Here is a 22,033-nt window from a genome sequence, read left to right on the forward strand (position 1 = left end):
GGGGGAGGAGAGGAATAAAAGTCATGGATCGTTGTATTAGATGGCACAACTTGTAAATATGGATGGATTCACTTTGCATTCGTGTTACACGTTCGGTTACGTGTGGTGGAAATTTTCACGTGTGGTGGAATTTTTCACGTTTCAACATAGCTTCGCGTCAGTAATCAAAATTTGAATTTTTTCAATACTTATTATTTCAAAAGCACAACTTTCATTGATCGAAAATTATAAAATAATCGATTTGATATCACATGCCTAGAATTATTTGTATTTCAGAAAAAGTTAGTAGCGTGCGGTCTAATAATTATAGTTATCACCCACAATATGATTATGACTTATTTTTTCATCCTGTGTGAGGAGGAGATAATTCCACGTGTCGCGTAATTTTGGAAGGAGACAAATATTTTCCGTCGAAATTTTGATGAAGGGGCGGGGCGAGGGGAATACTTAAATTTTGCATGACGTAATTGTTAAACGGCCCTTTAGGAATAAATTCGCGATTTGTCGTACCAACGACCGACCGCCGATGATTTTCTGCTCGGATAGCGCAGCTGTGGGGAAGGTGCAGGCTCTTCGTCGACCCCTCGATATTCGGCAAGACTAAGATGTATTGGGGCGAAAGGAAGGAGCAGTGGGACGAGCACCTGGACGAGTGGATGATGCAGGGCAACTCCACCGCTCTGATGTTGCAGGAGAACGAGGACAACGCCGCCGCGTTAAGGCACGATGACGATAACGACATCGAGAGCGGCCTTCTGCAGCAGAGGGCATCTTGGCTGGCGCGGCGATCCGACTCGGATGTGTCCGTCTCCAGGCTCGCGGTGAGTCTACCTTTCTCGTGTACACGGAAGAAACGATCCCCGTCGATCTGGAACTGAATTTTCCCCATTGCCTGGAGGGGCCAGGTGAAAACTCAGTTGTAGGAACAGAGAGATTCCTGCAGCAGATTTCCCGTCAATCGATTGCCCTCGGTTGTCTCAAAATGGTTGTTTCAATTGTAGTGTTGAAAGCTCGGAAGAAATTCGGGTTTTCTCCCATTTTTCTCCGCGAATTTCTTCGGTTTCTGCCTCAAGGATAGAGAAACTCGTTTGGAAAAATTCGCGTGTGTTCAGCTGAGACCCGTCACATCTGTTTTTTTTCCCGCAAAGAAGAAATTAATAAAAAGTCGAATAAATCCACGGAAAAAAAACACAGTTTTTTCCGAGCCTTCAAAACTGTAGTTTCAACGCAGCTGAATGCTCACGCAAATATTTTCAATCGCGATAGCAGAGGAACCATTTCTTGTCGTTGAATTCTCATTTCTTTCACCGAGCTTTCGTTCGGTCTCTATTCAGTTGCAAGAAAGTTTCTTTTTCCGCGTATGTCAACAATTACGCCCGCTTTATGCGTATTTACATAGCAGCAGTCTTTGTACAAAATACGTTAGCTTCTAAAACACACACACACACACACACACACACATAAAAAAGAATCTTGCGATGAGATCGTGTCGGTGAGCACTTCTACTCGTCGATACTAGGATATGCAATCATCGTTTCGATAGCGGACAGGTGTCTGTTGTGTCCAGGTGTATTTCGGCATTTACCGGACGCGACACTGCTTTCTAGTTATTGAGCCTGAGCAAAACGTCCGAGATGGAGGCGGCTGAACATTTGCAAAGGCGCAGTGTCGATAATGCCAACGAGTCCCGCCAACGTTCGCAACTCGCTCGTTCCTCCCTGGAAGTCTCGGACTCGGTGAGAGACCCTCGCGAGAGGTATCGTACACAGAGCATCGTTCGCGACGTTTCCAAGCCGCAGGGCGACGCAAGGGCATTGCGTCGTAGACGTTTGCATGGCATGGCCAGCGCGTCTACCGGCGCGAACACCTCCGAAGAGGATGTCGAGGAGACGGTGAGGAAAGGCGTCTCTGAGACCGCTCGGAGCAGCGTCCAAGCTTCGGCCGGGTCACGCAAAACCGCTCGTGAGAGACGACGGGAACGTTTCAAAGGCGACCTGCAATAATGAAGAAACGACACGCTTGATTCTTCCGCTTGTAGCTTCAGGAGTGGCTTCTGAATAGGGAAATAGCTAAATTGAAATAACCTCTGTCGGAGCGGCAGAGGTCAATTTCGCGATGCCCGGTGTGCAAAACGCGAGCGAAATAAAAACGTGCGGAAGTAATCCTTGGAGGATAGCTGATGTGGACGATCATTTCGATGCGCTTTGCTCTACGTAGCATTCCCGGTTAGATAATGAGCGAGAGAGCGAGGGAGAGGGCAGATAACGAGAACGATGTCAGAGGGGAAAATATTACCGTTCAGCATAGATGGAGAATTATATTGACCAACTGCCTGCTTTTCGTGATATTAGCGAACTCCGCGTATAACGAGGGCAAACTTCAGCGTAATTGGAAAGCTATCAAGAGGCACGGTCGGTCGAGGAATCCGGTAGAATGATACGTGTAATTACACCATTAGGGATCCGTAATTGTTTCGGAGAACATCTTTTATTAAAAGTTCGTTTATTTTTCAAAGATCTCCGATCAGATTTATGGGTAAAATTATTTATTAACACCTAGACTACCATGTTACCCATATACGAATAACGGTTTTAATAACTGAAAAAAGAATAATTTTATTAACTATTTATTATAGAGATATTGAACATGAAAACAAAATAAAATGGAGCATTTATATATAACATATACTAATGTAAAAGAGTAAAATTAACATTATATATTTATTGTATAATGATCAAATTTACATATTTTTCTCGTGATATTTTGGCAAGCAATTGACATAATTGTGATTATCATATCAATATCTCAAGAATATTTATATTAGATAACATATGAGATATGGAACACGTATGGAAGGGTAGAAGTAGATATCATCATCCTTTCGTTGGAACACACGGTTTGTTTCGTATTCTGACTGTACGTGTACGGTCGCGCGTATTACAATTTTAGGCCCCGTGGGCTTTACACTCGAAATGAACTGGACAGTCTAAGTGTTAATCAAATAATTTGATACTCGATAAAGGGAAAAATGTTTCGTAAATGTAACACTGGTCGCTAATGGGATAAGATTATACACAGAAAAAAGTGCTGGATTCAAATATAAATAATTACTCCGATATATTCCTCGGCAAATGTTTACTTGGATCAAGTAAATTTTACTTGAATCAAGTAAATATTTTACCTTTCAAATTGTTTACTTGGAAAATGCCTCACTTGGATCAAATAAATATTTTCCGAGCAAATTATCCGAGTAAAACATTTACTCGATCCAAGCAAAACTCATTCAATTCAAAGAAAAATGTGCCAAGGAGTACTGGAATGATTATTTATACTTTCTTTTTTATCTACGTATGAACCGAGCAACAAAGATCAATAATAGTCCTCACCTCAGCTGGCCTTCCCGCGGTCGTCGATTCTTCGGAAAGCGGCGAAGCGGCCCCCGCCGCTGTTGTGCACAAATCGCATCGAATCGATGCTGTCGTCGCTCGCGACCCGTCGTAGCTTCTTGTCGCTGGTTCGGAAAGAAAAGCGGAAAACGCGCGTGAGTTGTCGTCGCGTTTGCGACGACCGAAGACGTCTCTCACATAACTAGAGCACAGCTAAAGCGCGCGTCGTTCTCCAGGTGAACGAGGAGAGACACGGGTTTACGTGCATGGCGGCTTTCTTTTCGAGCTCGTGCATCATCACACGCGTATCCTGTGTATCGATCGTCACGTAAGCGGAATTTTCTTACTGGTTTCGCGGAACCGCCGATATCGGTGGGAACAGCGCGGCCGGGGAGATCAGGGGCTGTACCACCGGGCCCATCACGTGCTCCACGTCAGGCGGCTCCTGAATCGGCGGCAGCGGCGACTCCCAGTCGGAATCCGTCGAGCTGCGAGAGACTCTGTTACGCGGGGGAGAGTAATTTCTTCCCGGGGCGAACGCGCAATTTTTTAGCCGGTTATTTCGAACGCGACGAAACACGGCCGGAGGAGAAATCGATAACCCGCGTTCGAACGATCTCGACGGACGATAAGCGACCTCGACGATGACGAGGCCTCTCTCTTTCTTCGTGTTTTCACGCTTTCCGGAAAGCGTGATGCATACTCGAGCGTTCTCGGAATTCGCGTAAACGGATCCGCGCACACGAAGGCTCGTTCAGCTCGACATTCAGCGGCGAATTCGAGCGGCGTTTCACAATTATTATAATTGATCCCGCGGAAGCTTTGCGCGTGTCGATCTACGCGCGGATAAATGCGCGCGAGCTTCCTCGTCATAATGAGGTGCGAATTATCCTCGCGAGACGCAATTTAGTGTGGCCGGCCGATCGATTCCGCCCGGTGTGAGGAAAAAAACACCCACCCTCGACAACTCGAAGCGTTCCGAAGGGGAGAGATCGATCGACGGCGTTCGATGTTGTCGTACACGCCTATTCGACGATGCACGTAATCGCTCGGACTCACCTGCTGGCTATTCTCATGTCGTTGTTGAGATTGTCGTAACTCAACCTGCTGGATATAGGCGGTAGCTTGCCGAACGACGTGGTCGGCGACACGAGATCACCGAGGCTGCTGTCGACGTACGTCGCCGCCTGGATCTCCTGCTGGTACATGGCGTAGAGATTCTGCAGGTCCGGCGGCAGCGCCAGGCGACCGTCTGTCGATGGAATCGCGCGGATAAGCGTGATATTGCAATAGTAATAGTAGGAAAAGAAAGATTGGTTATATCAATCAGAAAGCTGTATCAATCGGTCATTTATATATATATATATATATATCGGTCATTTATATATATATATATTATATAAGCGGATAAGCGTGATATTGCAATAGTAATAGTAGGAAAAGAAAGATTGGTTATATCAATCAGAAAGCTGTATCAATCGGTCATTTATATATATATATATATATATCGGTCATTTATATATATATATATTATATAAGCGGATAAGCGTGATATTGCAATAGTAATAGTAGGAAAAGAAAGATTGGTTATATCAATCAGAAAGCTGTATCAATCGGTCATTTATATATATATATATATATATCGGTCATTTATATATATATATATTATATAAGCGGATAAGCGTGATATTGCAATAGTAATAGTAGGAAAAGAAAGATTGGTTATATCAATCAGAAAGCTGTATCAATCGGTCATTTATATATATATATATATATATCGGTCATTTATATATATATATATTATATAAGCGGATAAGCGTGATATTGCAATAGTAATAGTAGGAAAAGAAAGATTGGTTATATCAATCAGAAAGCTGTATCAATCGGTCATTTATATATATATATATATATATCGGTCATTTATATATATATATATTATATAAGCGGATAAGCGTGATATTGCAATAGTAATAGTAGGAAAAGAAAGATTGGTTATATCAATCAGAAAGCTGTATCAATCGGTCATTTATATATATATATATATTATATATATATATATATAAATGACCGATTAATACAGCTTTCTGATTGATATAACCAATCTTATATAGAATATATATATATGATTATATATTCTCGCTTATGTGAATTGATACGAATTTCCATCTAGATCGTTCGTTACCGACCCTCCATGATCCGTCGTTGCCTGGTGATGATTTCGTCGGAGATCTGCCTCTGTCGGTCGTAGCGAAGCAACAGCAGCTCCCGACGCCTCAGCTCATGCTGCTTCACCAGCCTCTCGCTCTGCAGCATCATCTTGTCTGCCTCCAGCTCGTGCACGCGCAGCATCAGTGCCAACAGCTCGCGCTCCTCGTCCGAGTTGATGCGCGACGGCAACTCCTGAAAAGAAACACGCGCGCTTTCTCATCTCCGTGATCCGACCAAGTTGCCCGATCGACTTGACTCCACATCATATCTCATCGTAATAAGCAAAGTAATGTTGTAAGAAGCAACTCTCACGTCTTCGAGCGCTGCGCTGCGTTTCCGGCAGGCCTCGAGCTCCTTCTCCGCGGCGGCCCGCATCTCCGCGTACCTCTCCTGCTCTCTCGTAATCTCCGTCAGCTCTGTCCACGCTTGTTGCACCGCCACGTCGTCCTCCAGGTCCGTATCCTCCAGGAGGTCTAAGAAATCGAATCCGATCCAAGTATCGTAAATCGCGCCTCGAACTAGGCAGTGGTTGGTGTTCGTTAAAAATCCGTTCTCGTGAACGTCCGACGGCCACTTCGCGCATCTCGACTCCTTCCCTCCCCCCCTCCCCCCTNTCGTTACCTCGACGCTTCACTCACCCACGTCGTCCACCTCGTCTACTTGGTAGTCCGTATCGGGACGTCTCGTGTTAGAATCCCGACTTTTCCCGTAAACCCGGTTGTTCCTCGACTCCCAGTGCGAGATTATGGAGTGTTGCTGCTCGGCCGCGATATTCAGGCCCAGCAGGTGACTGTCCAGCTCCATCAATTTCCTCCTGTTGCGTGCACGAGACAGTTCGTGAGTTTTGGTCGAAGGAAACGGATCTTCCGATTCTTATGGTCCAAATTTCTTACAAATGTTCTTACAATTAGAAATTCTGTTTCTTTCAATCAAAACACGTTTGGATTGTGTTCACCGTCTAACAAGTTCGACCAAACTTTTCTTTCCACGTTCGCTCAAGATGAGCCTCAGAAGCTTTCGCGTTTCACCTTTCCTCTCTTCATCTTCCCTTCGCCCTTCGTCTACAATACGTACCTTAAACGCATCTGCTCCTTAAAGGCGGACACAATCTTCTCCCTCAGCGATCTGAAGTCGTTGTCCCGCGTGTCTGGCTCCTTCTCCTCCACCCTCTTTGGCCGGTCCTCCTTCATCTTGTTCCGCAGCCGGGAGATCTCGGTCTTCAGGTCGCTGATTATGTCGCGGTACTGCGCGACGTGCAGGTAACTCACGTCCAATACGTTCCGCTCGACCTTGTTGGAGATCTTGTTGGCACGGTCCGCGTAGATCAGGGTGTTCTTGCTCTCGTCCCGGTGCGTGCTCGCCGGCGACACGTGGGCGATCATGACGGTTCGGCAGTTGCCGCTCAGCGCGTCCTTCAGCAATCTGGTGAGCTTGGAGTCGCGATAATTCACGTATCGCGCGCCGCCGGACAGAGCGTTGATGCAGTTGCCCAGCGCCAAGAGAGACCTGTTGATGTGCGCACCTTCCTGCAGCCTCTTGCCTTTGTTCTGCAACATTTGTTTCTCTGTACGTCCAAGTGCCGCGTTATTCGCTTTAATTTTGACAATATTAGCATCAGCTTTTAACTGTCTTGCTTATACGAAAAATTTCCGGGAAACCTATAAATCTATAAATATCTAACATCTCTGGGACGTCTCCAGGATTTTCTTTAATTTTTACATATCTTTTCTGACGTCTGACGATTCATTTTGGGTTTTACACCAAAGAATTTTATTCTCGTTGATTGAATAAATAAATATTTGAATAAATGAGATTGATCGTTCGATCGGGCGTGTTCGGCCGACGAGGAGGAAGCGGGAGCTTCCGGTTTTAGTCGATTTTACCTTAGTCTGTTTCGCCCGCTCAGACCCGGCGAGGTCGATCATGAACAGCCGGCCTTGCTTCACCCGGTTCCGCAGACGCTGATCGCCGTCCTGAATCGGCCGCGAGGACTGTCGCACCGTGACGCTGAGGAGAGCGTGGCTTCGCGACGACGTCTTGTTCGCGGCGGTCGGCTCCATCGTCCTCGCTTTGTTGCCCCGATGCAACAGCTGCATCACCTGCGAACCACCATCGTGATCGTGTTTCCAAGATATTATTCTACTGAGAAAAAGATTTCTTCAAATTTAATCAATTTTATTGCATCCAAGCAAATTTCATCATCGGCATGCACCAAAGAATGTTTCGATTTAATAAGTACGATTGTTATACTTTTCAACGAATATGTATCTTTATCTTAAATAAATAAAAATTTTGAAACGAAAGATAATCTTCTTACAAAGAAATTATTTGTTTCATTTTACATATTTACTAGTAATCAAATAATATTTTATCCGTTTAAAAGATATCATCTCAAATAACAGCGTTCTTTCTGTTAAATAATAAGAGCTTTCTTGAATTAGATAACCAAATTTTTACTCAGACAAACAATATTTCGTATATGTTATTTCTATGAAACAAATTTCAGTCAAATAAATAGAAATACTAAATCTGAAGAAACCTTTCTCTTTGTTGTCAACTCGTGATACGAGTCAGTTTTGGAACAAACGTACCTCCTCGGTCGAGTTGGTGGAGACCTCCGTCAGTCCCGAGACCTGGACGTTGCGACCGCGAGTGTCGTCGCGCAGGTCCAGGTAGCCGGAGCTGGGGTTGAGGAGGTCGCGTATATTCTCGTTGTAAATCTCCATGTACGACATAGTCACCTGTGACAACACGGGAGTGTGTCTGATAAAAGACGCGCGCGTAGACGGCACGGTGTGTGTGTGTATATGTGTGCGCGCAAAAACGCGACTCGTTCTTAACAGAGTATATTAATAGACAGAGGGTGAGAAAGAGAGAAAGGGGGAGGGAGAGAGAAAGAGGCGATGATGTTTGCAGAGACATACTCTCGTCCGTGTGATTTATCAATGCATATGTATTTGCAGTTGCACCGTTATGACAGTTTAATATTTAATACCGATGGCGGGGCATAAACAGCTTCGTCGCAGCACGCGAGATTCGCGGCCGCCGCGCGATTAATGCAATTATTATACGTGTGCGCACATTTAAGCGACTGTTACAGCCGCGATTCCCGCCACCATCAGTAGGCGAAATTTATGTAATTTGCAACGTAAGGGCGTACGCGTCCCCATCGGCCGCTGTTAATGCAATTGCGGCCGGTTAATTAATCGTGAGACATACATATGCACATACATATGCGCGAGTACTTTTCGTGATAAAAAAAATTCCACTCCCTCCAGCAATTATTTAGAAGACTTATTAGTTATTCTTCTTCCAGGCGACTATAACGAATGGTCACCCCCTCGATCTCGAGAACGATCTCGAGAATGATTTCTAGCGGTAGATTTTCAGAATAATTTCGAGAATACTGAGTGGAGATCCTCAGATAAGGACTCAGGAATAGTTAAAAAATTCACCGTGCTTTTTAGATGAGGATTGACTTGAGAAGACTCAAGAGCTGAATAGAACGAAAGGAAAAAAATTCGACTCTCTCTCTCTCTCTCGCTTACCGTGAATTCCGTGTTGTCCGGCAGTTTTTGCGCGGCTAAGAAAATGTCGTTCAAGGCACGCACCATGATCCCAGGGTTCGACGATGTCCCTACCATCGTATGCGTTTTCCCTGCGCCCGTCGCACCGTAGGCGAACACAGTGGCGTTGTAACCGTTCAGGACGTCCTGCGCCAGGTTCTTTGTGGTGCCTTCGTAGACCTGCTCCTGAAGTGTCGATGAACGATCAGACTCTCGGTACACAGCCGAAATATCGCTCGTGATCGTCGTGTTTTTTCTCTTTATCATCGACTTAGAATGAATAGGATTCTCCTTAGCAACTTATTCAATTTAATTTTCAAGTTATTGAAATTAATAGTTATTAATATTTATTAATAATATCGCGTCCTTCATGGACTTGTTGCTGATGTTTCGTGAACATTTCGTCCTCATCCTCAAAATAATGTTCAAAGTGCGAAAGCCTAAAACATCCGATTTAGCAACTTGCCTGGGTGGAATCCTCGCCGAAGACTATGTCGTAGAGATATTGCCGTGGCACTGCGCGTTTCTGCTTGTCGCTGTCCTGGTCCTCCAACATCACCATCTGTCGATGATCAGTGTCGTTAGCAGGGTTATTCTAAAGAATTAATCTAATTCGGCGACCTCGAGTCGAGTTAGAGCGAACCCACCTTGTCGTTGACAGCGTGCAAGGACCTGGTGCCACTCTCATTGAGTGCCAACGGTCGGATACGCACAGCGACCTAAACAAAACAGAGGAATATAAAATGATGACTATCTCGGGTCTACGAACCGTTTCAGGTGACTTATCAATAAAGAACCCTCGCGTGCGTTCTTTTGTTATCTTTGTCCGCAGGCGGTTTACAGTTAACAAAACGCGTCTGTCGGGTGCGATGACCCATTCGCGATCGATTTGCTTTTTGTCGAGTTCCACGAATATATACGGCCATAGAGATCATCACCCACGGATCTCAGAAATTGACAAAGCGCGACGCTCGAAGCACTTCGTTCGGCACACTTTGCTGTCGTAAAAGAAGGCGGTGGAGAGAGGGTGGCAACGCTCTCGCGTGTCTCGTCTGGTGCCGTCGATGTAGTCCGGCTAATACCTGCAGGCTTGGGTACCCGGGTTTTTCAGAATTATCCTCGCACCTGAACCATATTCACGGATATTATCCCGACAAACACGTAGAAAAAAAATTAGTATCATTTCAAGACCTAAATTCTCATATAATTCTCTCATATTGACTCATATTTTCATATATTCTCTCTAATTCGTCGACTTGAAACATTTTTATTAAAAAAATGATAAATAGCCTCGACGGTTTACATTGGAATTTTCGTCTCTATTTGAGCTAGGAATATGTCACATTAACTAAATTCGCGAGAATTAGGACACTTTGTATAAGCAAAAATATATAATCTTACATGAAGATAAAACTTACTTATGTGAAGAAATTCTATATAGTAACACTGAATATGATTTATGTGAATAACGAGGCTCGATGGTCTTTAGGCTAAAAATATTAATTCATGACCGACGGAGAGTAGTTAATTCTAACGGCATATGGATTATAAGCAACTTAGAGATTACTCGGCTGCTTGCTCTTTATGTATTATTAATTTTATTGCTGGCGAGGTCTATAGTTAAGATCGAAACGAGTTCATGTACATGTACTTAACCTTGCGTTGTTTATAAAAAATTTATACAATCTTTACGTTGACATTGTATTACTCACGTCTGGAACCATATTTGATTCTTATTTGCCCTCTTTTCTGTTTGTTTGAAAATATCATATTTTCATTATGCAGGAATAATTCTTACGAATTGGAAAAAGATATTAGATAGAAAAAACGATATCTTCAAATTAAGAATCATGGAAGTTCGAAGATATCATTCTTCCTATCCAATATTTTTTCCTCTCAATTTATGGAAATTATTCTTGAATAATAAAAATATAATATTTTTAGTGGAACTATATATAGATTTGTCATACAGGACTGCATATACTCGCTTATACGTGTAAGAATATGAGTCCTGAATTGATATATTAAATTTTTCCCGTGCGAAAAATAACAAGTAAAAACAGTCACGAGTCTGCGATACATTCGTTTATTTTTCGTTAACGTTAAAACGATCAATCATTTGTAACTTTGTACTTAGTTATCCGAGTGGCCCCGAAAGACTCGGGTACCCAGGTGGTCGAAATCGACAGCTCCGTCGCATTGTCCACCGTTGGTGAAAAATTTCCGAGCTTCGAAATCAAAGGAGTGGACACGCTTTCTCACTAGGCTTATCGATTTGCTTTGTGCGTTGCAGAGCTGGTCCGGCTGGAACTTCGTGAAACTCGGTTTCTCTTAATGAGGTACATAAGCGACTTTCAACTCGGTGTTACTTATTCAAGTTCCACGTTCTTTTCTTTTTTCCCCTTTCTTGTTTGCTAGTTAAACTTTCTCTCCACTTGTCTGAAATGTCACAAGTATATACCATAAGCTTCTCCTCCAGTACTCGACCTCCGCGATTCTTGAAGTCACTCTGACCGGTGGTGCTGCTGCCGCTGCTGCTGCTGCCGCCGCTGCTGTATTGGGTCATCTCTGCGTTGCGGTAATTTTACGCGTAATTTTTCGCGACGAGATGCAATTGAGATCAATTGCTGCGACCCGTTGAACGACTGAATGTTGTCAGCAATCGGCTCAAATCGCCGCGTTTACGTAAACTTCACACGTGCACCCCACGATCCATCTCGTCCACACGCTCACCCACGTCGCTGCTCATCGCCGTGTTAATCGTCGCGCAAACGTGCGATCCGAGAATGGTTATTTCGCCACGAGAAAAGAAACGCTCTTGTGAGCTCGAACGAACCAGGATTATAGATTCGCTGGGACCATTATTATTGTCGATAATAATTGTCAGGGGCAAATGCTCTCCTCGAAGATCACTAAGAAAAGAAGCTCAACTCAGCGAGTTGCTAAAAGCTTAACGTTGAAACGAAGGAACGGAGACGGCGAGAAGAAAAATCCACGAGAAGGGGAAAAGGATTGCAAAAAGATTTCGACGCCGACGCAACCGTGAGGGGAGGCGAATTTGAGTTGCGGAAAAATTCACGCAAACACGCGCGCGTATCGCAGGCACGAGCGGATGTGCGTCACAGTTGGTGCGTCCGGTTAAGCGCGGTCGGCGGTGTGTGTTATCACGACACAGTCAGGCGACCGACTGAAGCGCACCTGTCCACCTGCAGGTAAGGCGCCCACGAACTTACAGTATAGAAGGGGCTGGCCAGGCGAGGGTGTACATACTTTCGCATGCCACGACATTCGAGATCCGGAGGATTTGCATTAACAATGATAGCGGCGAATGTATAAACGGACGCGAGGTTATTTCTACGCACGTCGTGCAACGGATTACGGGAAAAACGCGCCGGGAAAATGATCCTCCCGCTCTTATTGCGCAATGTTCGCAATCGGCGAAACGATGGAAATCATACGTGCGTACTCTCTCTCTCTCTCTCTCTCTCTCTCTTTCTCCCTCTTTCCGGAACGAAATCCTTATCTAGAAATCTTATCTATCGGAAGAGAGGCAGGAGGAGGAGAGGTGCGTCGGTCAGCGGAACGATTGGTTGATCGAGCGACGATAAACGGGGGGNNNNGGGGGGGGGGGGGGGATAACGGAAGTGACATTGACACGATGAGAAAATGAAAAAAAGCTCGCGGTACGTGTGTATCGCGTGTGTGAAGAGTTGAATGGATAAAAGATCGGCGCTCGGGGGAGGGGAATGCTCGGTGGAATTATTTACGAAGAGGGTGAGAAAGAAAGAGAGAGAGTAATGGGGAAAAAACACCGCAATGCGCGCCAGACATAAACGTCCCGTCGCGTGGAAGTCGGCGGTAGCGTGCACGACACAAAAGCTTAAAGGTAACTTAAGTAAGTGGAGGTTAAAGCCGCTCTCGCGGCGGCCGTATCGCTCAACAAGTTGCGCTTTCTGATGAGGCAGCGATTAATAACGCTGAGAGAATGTCAAGGATGAGCGTGGAAAGTAACGTCTGTCAGGTGCGCGGGGCAATTTCGTCGAACGGAATCGATCGAACGTGTATTCGCGCGCGACGTCGACGGTTTAACGCGATGCCGATTAATACCCTCGAATGCGCTCTGCGATCCGCCGATCGCGTTATTAATTATTATCAATGAGACGTCACGCGATGAGGCTCCGCGAGAAAGTTTCCCACGGCGACTGTATCCACAACGGCGCCGACTTCCCAAAGACTTCTCTCAGCAAACGCTGGAAAGAACGTCGTACATTTCCCGGACGGTCTTTCGGGAATCCTTCTCGCCCGGTTTGCCTGACGAAAATTCGAGAATCAGCGACGATGGTCGAGCGAGAACTCAACGTGATAATCAGAGAGTTCGGGAAAGCTCGAAATAGGGGGAGATTATTTTGGGATCGCCGCGAGGACAGGATGGAACCGGACTTTTCGAGCACACCGACATCGCCTCGTTTGTTCTTTTATTTATCGCGCCAAACGGCAGTTGCGAAAATGCCACCTGCGGAAAAGAACTTCTTAAGAGCGCGATTACTCGTTAAACGGACAACAACGGACGGAGCCGTGCTCGCTTATCCTGCAAGCGGTTATCCGTCCCACTATCATTTTCTACCGGCGAAAGTAATCAATGCTGGACACAGTTAAGCACGAGGTCAGCACCGCTAGACCGGTCAGATATCGCCGATCGATATTTGGAACGGGGAACATTAAACGAGCATTATGCGGTGGAAAAAAGGATTGTTACTTCTGACCTCCAAATACCAGCGCGCTATGGATTATTGATTGCACCGGCAGAATCCCCGAGCGGAAATAATAATGAGCGTGTGTCGCTGATAAAGACTCGCGAGCGTTGCGCGGTGGATGGTGTACGCGTATGTGTGTGTGTGTATGTGTGTATGACGCTGCATTAAATTATATGACAGAGCTCAGTTTATTGACGTAACGCGAATTAATATAACAGCGAGCCTCGTCCTCGATAAACATTCGATGTATCGACATTGATGTTCGACGGCGGGAGGGGGGGGGGGGGTTCGAGCGTGTCGCGAAATCGGAAAGAGCGATCCGGTGAGTGTAAAGACGCCTGCTATTTCGGATTCGCGCGTAAGACTCGCCGATTAATTAACATCAATAATGCAGCACGGGTGTGTTCAAGCCGCGGGTGGGAAGAAGGGGCGGAATTCCATTGTGAGAAAATTGCGTGACACACGTGAGTCGCCCGCCTCCCCAGTCCTTCGTGCGGCCGAAAATGACCTTCAGCCGTCGGCCCGTCCTCCACGTAGTTTCTCGAATATCCGTTCTCTCGTAAAGTCGCGCGCGCTCCGCCGATCGTATCTCTTTAAGATTGATCCTGCCCCGATATCTCATGCGCCCGTCACGCATGCGGCTGTGTAGGGGACACGTTATCGAGGGCGGCGGGAAAACGCAGTCGTCATCGTCGTCGTCGAATACTTGGACTACGAGTTACTCCCGTTACTTGGAATTCGTGGGTCGATGCGATTGAAGTCCGATTAAAGAAGGTGACGTCATCAGCCCGTCGTCGGCGCGAGGCGCGTATCTGCGTCGACGTCGGTAAACGTAACACCGACGATCTCCCCCGACGAAGGATTCTGTATAAATTATGACACCGATGAATAATATGGCTACGTCGCGTGCAACTCCGCGCTATCCTACTTTGTACGATCATCTCATTATCCGCCAGCGCTTCGTCCTCCCCCTACACAGCGCGCGTGCTCTCGACGTAGAGGTTTCGGCGCGACGCGCACACGCGTTTTTATATCCATATAAATGACCAATAGAGAACGTTAAATATGATGAACGATACGGGGAACACTATTCTACTGCGCCTGTCGATCCACTGAGCGATCTCCTGCGGCGTCATCGTCGTGAAGTTGTGCAGCTTCGCGAGGGTCGGCCTGCGCGGGAAGGGCTTGGACGGTGGGGTGCTGTCGATGGTCGTGATGCTGCCGACCGAACAGTCCGGATCCTTGTCCTCCTCTATTCTCACCGACGGGATGTTGATGGTGCTCGGGAAGCTCTGAAAAACGTAGCGAGGAAAATAACGTCGAGCGATTCCGTAGCGATTGATCGCCGAACGATCAACGAGAAACTGATCGGCTCTCCCCTCCGGAGAGAGAATCACCTCGCGTAGTTCACGGTATCGTAGGTTCGCGTAATAGCATAGCCGAATTATTCGGGACGACTCACGTGCACGGTAAGATAATTCTGACTCGTGAAGTCCTGGTCGCTGCCGTTCGCGTTGTCCAACGACGACCACGACCGCGACCGTTCCAGTCCGCTCGTGTTTTTCTGGAACTGTTTCCTCGCCAGACGCGGCGTCAGAGTCGACTTGAGGATGTACTTGCTGTTCACCTTCTTCAGAGGCACGTTCTTTCTGCATTCACGAATACGCCGCAGCGTTATCTTTGAGGACGTATTGTTAACGCCGTATTTTCGGCGATCTCGCCGAGAGGGTCACTCATAAATTTTATACACATCAAGCGAAATTACGCCTCCACACATTTATTTTTATTTCACTACTTAAATATTGGGTGCTTGCAAAAGTTCGTAAGGTCACAGATGGTTTTAATATCATACGAACTTTTGCAAGCACCTAATAATAAAAGTTATTCGAAACGAAGTTATATATATCAGCTCTCAAATGGTCAGTTATTTTTCGAATTACATACTTCCTCCTGTATATGGTGTTGACGAAGGCGAACTCGACCATCGCCGCGAATAAAAATATCGTGCAGCCCAAGAACCAAATCTCGCTGGCCTTTATGTAGGAGACCTTCGGCAGGGAATTCTCCACTTTCGACGCGAGCGTCATGAACGTCAGGATGGTGTTCGTTCCTGAAAGTGAAATCTCGTTCATGTTTTCAACACATGCGGCAACGACGCGAAATATGCGTGCGCGGATGTATTACCCAAAACTATTCGTGGCGCGCTCGCGTCCACATGCAACCAAAAGGACACCCAAGAGAGCACCACGATTAATATGGACGGAACGTAATAATCCATCATGAAGAATCCCATTTCACGGGCCAGTTTAAACGTAATATTTATCGAGCTGAAATTGCCGGCTGCAATCGTCATCATGGTTAATGAGAGATATTATGTCGCGCGTGTCATCCTCCTTTCTTCATTCTTTTAATTTTTTTTTTTTCCAGTAAAATCAGTCATCGTCATTCTCATCGGGATTATTCTTATCGATCGAGCTTTACCGAAATGTCCGTAATGGAACTGCGACGAGGTGTAGAATATCCCGGAGCTGTTGACCCACGCGTCCACGAGCTTGTACTCCGTCAGGTACAGGTCGTCCGCGATAACGATCGCCTCCTCGTCCCAGTCCAGCACCATCTCGTTCACGTTGTGGGTCCCTGTGGGGAAGAAATGCATCCCTCGTTCAATCCATGCGACACAGCGAACGTAACGTAATGTACAGCCTACTGACAGCTCTCGAAGACCAGCGGGCACTCCTGCACGTCGAACGGAAACTTCTCCAGTCGAAGGCCGCAGTTCAGGGTGGCCTCCAGCCTGAAATTCAAACGAACGCTCACGAACCGCACACACGTCGTGCGATCGATGATCCGCCGCGTTGTTGGCGTGGCTCTTTCGCGAGATTCGCATTAAAATGAGACGGGCAAATATGAGCAGGAAAAGCGGGAATAAGAAACAATCGATTTCTATTGCGCTTCGGCAGGTCTTGACTTCCGTCAAGATCAAGAACAGCGGTCAATGGGAAGAAGGTCGCAACACCTCGATCGATTTTAAAACGTATCTGTTGCTGCAAAAATACGCCACGTTTTTCCGATCGAAATGCACAATCATTCCGAGAAAAATATAGTGACAACTACACGAGTTTCGTGTGCAGAATTAATTAATACGTACAGTTCGATAATTTTATAGCCGTTTTATAGTTATTGCAACTAAATCTAAATCGGAATAGTTACGATAACCGTGGTTGTGCTGTACACCGTCAACTGAATACCTTGTGTTCAACATGACCATGCCGTGAGGATCGATGGAGATGAGCAGGTCTTTCACACCGTTCCCCATCACGGCCGAGGTGCGCTCGTTCGCGACATACACAGTCGGGGTCCAGATCAGGTCGTGGGCTGACTGTCCGCCGTATATCTGAGTCAAATAAGGCGCTATGTCCGAGAATTTCAGCCGTTTGTCCAGATATCGGAACTGCAGCATCAGGTGCACGTCGAATTGCTGCAACGCGATTGCACACTCTCTTTATTACCGAGCCCGACGATACTTACTAATCATTTATCTGCGAGTCTACAGGTGCACGGAGAAAAACATTCCTTTGGATTCAATGAAACTTCTTTACTTGAAACAAATTTGTCTTTTAAAGTAGAACAGACGAACGAATGGTTGATTCGACAAACAGGATCGTTTAGTTTCTCAAGCGATAAATATCTTCGCGTCAAGTGACACATTTCTCTTGTATTTTCATTCAAATATGTTACAATGGTTGTCACAAGTAGTGTGTTATTTGAAAGAAGTGACATTATGTTAGAAAAATACTAGCTATAAACGTCTTTGCTTCAGTGGGACAATATTTAATGTGTAACGAAATGAATTGTTTTCTTACCGAAAACCAAATATTTCTTCCTGTAAATAATATCACTATTTCTCTATCAAAAAATACGGCTTACTCTGATGAAACATTTTCATTCGAGCAATATTATTTCAGATTAAATCACATCGTTTTACATTGAACCGGCCCATATATTCAATTCGAAGAAACTCTTCTCCGTGTTCAAGTAAGAGTGGGGGAAGGGGTACCAGAGTTTTCGCCATGTTGGACTTGATCGTGTAAATGAACGCTCTGGTGTAGATTTTGATCGGGTCGGTGGTGTTCGTCACCCCTGGCGGTCTGACCATCTTGTCGTAACGGCACTCGTTCGCCAATTCCTGCAGGAGTTCCGTCTGTGTCATGGAGCTACTGAACGACGGACAATCTCCCGATCTGCAACAAAACATAGGGCGTGCCTTCTACGCGATATTTCTCTGGGCGCGGGCTCGATCTCGAGATTACCGCGCAAGTCGCGCACTTCCTGCCGACCCCACGAAGTCCCCCTTCCCCGGGAGTGGTGGGAAAGGTAGGAAAGTGGCGGTAGGAAGTGCGCGAGTTTTGTGAAGAATTCAAACACAAGTTTGGCGTACATACGTAATCGAGAAACTGTAACGACAGACTTCGCGAGCGAGCGGCCGCGATAATATCTGGCTTTCAACAAAGGGGCCATCCGCGAATTAATATTCCACACCTCGTCTCTCTCTCGTTACACGTGTGTTTTCCGATGTATGTTCATTAGCTCATTGTTTTAATGTAAATGACAAGTTGACGGCGCTCGACGTTATAAATAAACGTTTTGCGAAAAACTAATTGCACCGACCGAACGTAACCGGCGTAAACATGCGATCTCGCGAGGCGAGAATTTGTAATTTCGTCGCGACTCGCTCCAATTAGAACGAGGTAGAGAAATCAGCTCTCGAGAGCTGCGGGGTGGAGCGGGGGAGGGGAAGTGGGAGGAGAGAGAGAGAGAGAGAGAGAGAGAAGGAGAAAGAATCGTGCGTCTAATTCTGGCGAGACGGTTATGTAAAAATTTGTTTTCGCGTCGCTCGCCTGACTGATTATATTTTTGCAAGGGAGCATTTACGCGCACGTGCTTCTCTCTCTCTCTCTCTTTCTCTCTCGTCGTAAACGCCACCACAAAAGAACGCCGACTGTATTAAGTTCTTATCTCGCTGTGTGCTACTTGAATTTACAACGCCGAATAATTCTCGCCAAATATCCTGTTTATGTAAGATACGCGTATTTATACATCTCCGTCCGCGGAATTGTGTGTGCTCGTCGAGATTAGGATTAAACTCCTGAGCGTGACGTTATTAACCGTGTCATGTGACACAAACCGCGTCGTGCAATAAACATTTGCACCGGACGTGCGCGATAGTTTATGTGTCGGGACGGGATTTTGCGAGGGGTTTTTCCGCCACGGAGAAATTCCGTCGGTTCGACCGAGTTCTCCGTTGCCTGAGGACCGGACGAAAATTCGGTTGCAGGTTCTTCCTGTGGAAAATCTCTCCACTCAGTCACTCGCTCTCGGTTGTCTCGACAGAGTTTCAACACAGCTGGAATATTCACACGAATCATTGGAAATTAGAATAAGCAAACAAGAGTTAAAGCTTTTTGTGATAAAAACATGTATAATTAAAAATATATATTCGCATATAACACCGCCGTGCTTGGCTCTTACTTGTCTAATTTCTATTTTCCAATCATTCGTTATACATACTTACTATATATTATTTTTATCGTTAAAAATATGTATTCGTACATAACGACCGTATTTGATTCTTACTTGCCTTTTAATTCCTAATTGATTGTACATCATGAGAGCGTGATACAGCATAATCGATTCACGCGAATGTTTTCAGTCGTGATAACAAAGATATCTCTCTCTCTCTCTCTCTCTCTCTTTCGTCATTGACTTTTTCATTTCTCGCCACCGAGTTTTCCATCTGCTTCCTATTCGCTCGCGGGGACTGAGATTTTTCTCCCCGCACAGCTACTCCGGAGATACCGAGAGATACTCCTGCTCGTCGATTCTTCTCATCGAGGGTGCCGTTGCATAAACGTAACTAATTCTCGCGTGTTGCGCGAACTATTTTTCCTGGATTTCCGCTCGATTAGCCTCGTTTACACTACCAATTACAATTTTGTGACTTCTTAGTTAAGAACACGACAGCAAAACGTCACTGAGCAAACGAGCGCGATAATGATAAGACGCAATGAGAGAGAGAGAGAGAGAGAGAGAGGAGAGAGATGATCGACGAGGCAAAAATTAAAATGTGTACGCTGTTGTGCGTTATTTGGACAGGTGTATCCGCGGATTCGGCGCATTCGTCGCGCCGTCGAAAACTCGCGGCGGGCTCTCGCGCGTGCACACGACTATAAACGATAGTAGTTTAACTAGCGAGGCACAATCGTTAAACGGCTCTTGTCGAACGGTTGTCACTCTCGCCCGAAGTTACGGCGCTGTTTCGCGCAAGAAGAAGAGAGAGAGAGAGACGAGCCATTTTTGCGTTACGCGTTACGTACGACGCGCGAAACAGAAAAAAGAAGAAGAAGCGCGATCCGAGATAATTTACGGCGTTTCTCCAATTCATTAATACCGTAATGCTCATATTTACGAGGACCCCGAAGGTCAAATGTTACGCGCTAATAAGTTCGCGAAAGCAGCCATAAAATTTTACCAAGGCTGGAAATAATAATTAAGTCAATTTTACCGTACTCACATACACATACAGACACCTTGACACACGATTCCTCAATTTACTCAAGCGCGTGCGGCCGCGCGTTCGCCGGTCTCTCCTTCCTTTTACGTAAAAGATATTATTCGCAGGAGACGAGGATAAAGATTGAATGACATTAACATGTCTTTTTATTGTTTCTTTCTTTCCTGTGTCCGTCCCGTGATCCCGTTACTTCGCGGTCTGCGAGACCCTTCGAGCGAACAACGACGGAAAGCGAGTCGACGGCGTGCGCCGCGGCGCAAGCGGACTTGTGGTTTCGCGAAATTTATGAGAAGCGTGTGTTTCTCCCTTCTTTCTTTTTTTTTCTTCTTCATGAACATCGCGCCAACACACAGCGTGATGTCACCGGGAAAGATTATTCCATGCGAACGGTAAATAATCGTCGGTGAGATAAAATCCTGCGGGCAAAAGTGCGAAACGCTCGGAATATTTATGAAGATCCTGTCACGCTGCGGCGTCGAACGCGCGGTCGACAGGTGTATCGTTTGAATTAATCAGTAGGGAAAAAAATCGCAAGCGCATCTCGTCGTTTTCACGCTCTCGAGTTAGTCGAGATCGCGAGATAGATGTGTATCTTTTCAACAATGTACGTTACTTTTATCGCTCTCGTCCAATCTCGGAAAATCGGCCCACATCGAGTCGCACGCTCGTTCGTTCCCTCCGGTTACCGGCGTGACACGTTCCTCCTCGCTTTTTTATTTCTCTTTTTTGTAACATAGAAAGAAGGGACCGACTTACAGCTTGATCGCGGACAACGGTGACCATGACAGGTGAAGAACAAAGAGCGCCAAAAGTAAGACACCTCTCCCGAGAGTCATTCTAAGCTCTCTTTCCTTCGTCACTTAGCTGTACCACTAATAGGTTCCGACTGATCCTTCCTTGAGGCCGAGCGAGCAAATTTGCCGGAAACCAGACGCCGACCAAACCTTGCGCTCCCACTCGTGCTTTGCTCCTCCAGCTTTGCCCGAACGCACACACCTACACACCCCGTGCAGGTGTGTGTCATCAAGCTGGTAACGCACACACTCGGTATATGCTTAAGGCTTAACAACGTTGTAGACGTTGTATCGCGCCTCGTAGTGAAATTTGCAGCAGCAGCACGCCGACATACAGTGGTTCCGATCGTTCCCGACTTCGCGTATCAGATATCATTACAAACGGACTCGTTTCCCGGAATGCATCATGCGTAATTGTTTGCTCGTCGTTGTGACAATGCCTACGTACCCTGCATAATGATCCGTGATTCACACGCACACGTTTCGGTGTAATAAGAAATTTCTTTTATCTCTGTGAACTTGTAAGCTTTATCGTGACACGCGATTGTACGCTCACGTGCACTCTTGTTCTCTCCGCCTTTGACTCGCGCTCTCTCCTCGCATTTTCCATTTCGCATTATCGAATTATCGTTTCATCTGTTGCACAATCGAGATTCAATCGAGTTTCTAGCACGGAGGGGCATAAAATTAAGACATATCGCGCGAAATTGCGGGATTCGGACCCGACGATCTAGTAAGATCAATCGACGTACCT

General features: G+C 46.0%; 3 protein-coding genes across 6 annotated transcripts in view; 1 reads left to right on the forward strand and 2 right to left on the reverse strand.

Annotated features, from left to right (window-relative positions):
* Positions 1-675, forward strand: part of LOC106743263 — a 2,165-nt gene extending 1,490 nt beyond the window's left edge. The window contains exon 3 of the mRNA XM_014616925.1: positions 547-675. Coding sequence (XP_014472411.1) covers positions 547-660 — 114 coding nt within the window. The 3' untranslated portion in view covers positions 661-675. The remainder of the gene's footprint in view (positions 1-546) is intronic.
* A 1,229-nt stretch (positions 676-1,904) lies between these two features.
* LOC106743256 (kinesin-like protein KIF19) lies at positions 1,905-12,742 on the reverse strand. 2 transcript variants are annotated; one of them, XM_014616908.1, is made up of 14 exons: positions 11,622-12,742; positions 9,808-9,879; positions 9,627-9,722; positions 9,143-9,346; positions 8,186-8,335; positions 7,478-7,693; positions 6,669-7,141; positions 6,233-6,408; positions 5,907-6,067; positions 5,573-5,786; positions 4,446-4,638; positions 3,734-3,874; positions 3,387-3,511; positions 1,905-1,994 (listed from the first exon to the last, which is right to left on the reverse strand). In XM_014616908.1, the coding sequence occupies exons 1-13, from the start codon at positions 11,724-11,726 to the stop codon at positions 3,388-3,390; spliced, it is 2,325 nt and encodes a 774-aa protein (XP_014472394.1). In that variant the 5' UTR covers positions 11,727-12,742; the 3' UTR covers positions 1,905-1,994; position 3,387. The 2 variants fall into 2 exon arrangements, with proteins under 2 accessions (XP_014472394.1, XP_014472393.1); XM_014616907.1 differs by having other exon boundaries at positions 5,907-6,112.
* An 824-nt stretch (positions 12,743-13,566) lies between these two features.
* Positions 13,567-21,972, reverse strand: LOC106743259 (glycine receptor subunit alpha-3-like). 3 transcript variants are annotated; one of them, XM_014616911.1, is made up of 9 exons: positions 21,242-21,972; positions 17,972-18,155; positions 17,163-17,392; positions 16,626-16,708; positions 16,396-16,551; positions 16,099-16,254; positions 15,859-16,024; positions 15,377-15,563; positions 13,567-15,206 (listed from the first exon to the last, which is right to left on the reverse strand). In XM_014616911.1, exons 1-9 carry the CDS (start codon positions 21,319-21,321, stop codon positions 14,943-14,945), a joined length of 1,506 nt encoding a protein of 501 aa, XP_014472397.1. In that variant the 5' UTR covers positions 21,322-21,972; the 3' UTR covers positions 13,567-14,942. The 3 variants fall into 3 exon arrangements, with proteins under 3 accessions (XP_014472397.1, XP_014472398.1, XP_014472399.1); XM_014616912.1 differs by lacking the exon at positions 21,242-21,972 and adding an exon at positions 19,553-20,559; XM_014616913.1 differs by lacking the exon at positions 21,242-21,972 and adding an exon at positions 18,357-19,542.
* Between the last annotated feature and the right edge of the window lie 61 nt (positions 21,973-22,033).

This window comes from Dinoponera quadriceps, unplaced genomic scaffold, assembly GCF_001313825.1.
Source record: "Dinoponera quadriceps isolate SergipeBrazil2010 unplaced genomic scaffold, ASM131382v1 scaffold616, whole genome shotgun sequence".
Lineage (NCBI taxonomy): Eukaryota > Metazoa > Arthropoda > Insecta > Hymenoptera > Formicidae > Dinoponera > Dinoponera quadriceps.

Coding starts and splice junctions, on each gene's coding strand:
- LOC106743256 (XM_014616907.1), bottom strand. CDS start 11,726: ATGACCCAATACAGCAGCGGCGGCAGCAGCAGCAGCGGCAGCAGCACC. Junction 9,347..9,626: donor TCGGCGAGGATTCCACCCAG/GCAAGTTGCTAA, acceptor TCGACACTTCAG/GAGCAGGTCTACGAAGGCAC. Junction 7,142..7,477: donor AGCGGGCGAAACAGACTAAG/GTAAAATCGACT, acceptor CAAATGTTGCAG/AACAAAGGCAAGAGGCTGCA.
- LOC106743259 (XM_014616911.1), bottom strand. CDS start 21,321: ATGACTCTCGGGAGAGGTGTCTTACTTTTGGCGCTCTTTGTTCTTCAC. Junction 17,393..17,971: donor CCAACATGGCGAAAACTCTG/GTACCCCTTCCC, acceptor ATCGCGTTGCAG/CAATTCGACGTGCACCTGAT. Junction 16,255..16,395: donor GTTCCATTACGGACATTTCG/GTAAAGCTCGAT, acceptor TGACGATTGCAG/CCGGCAATTTCAGCTCGATA.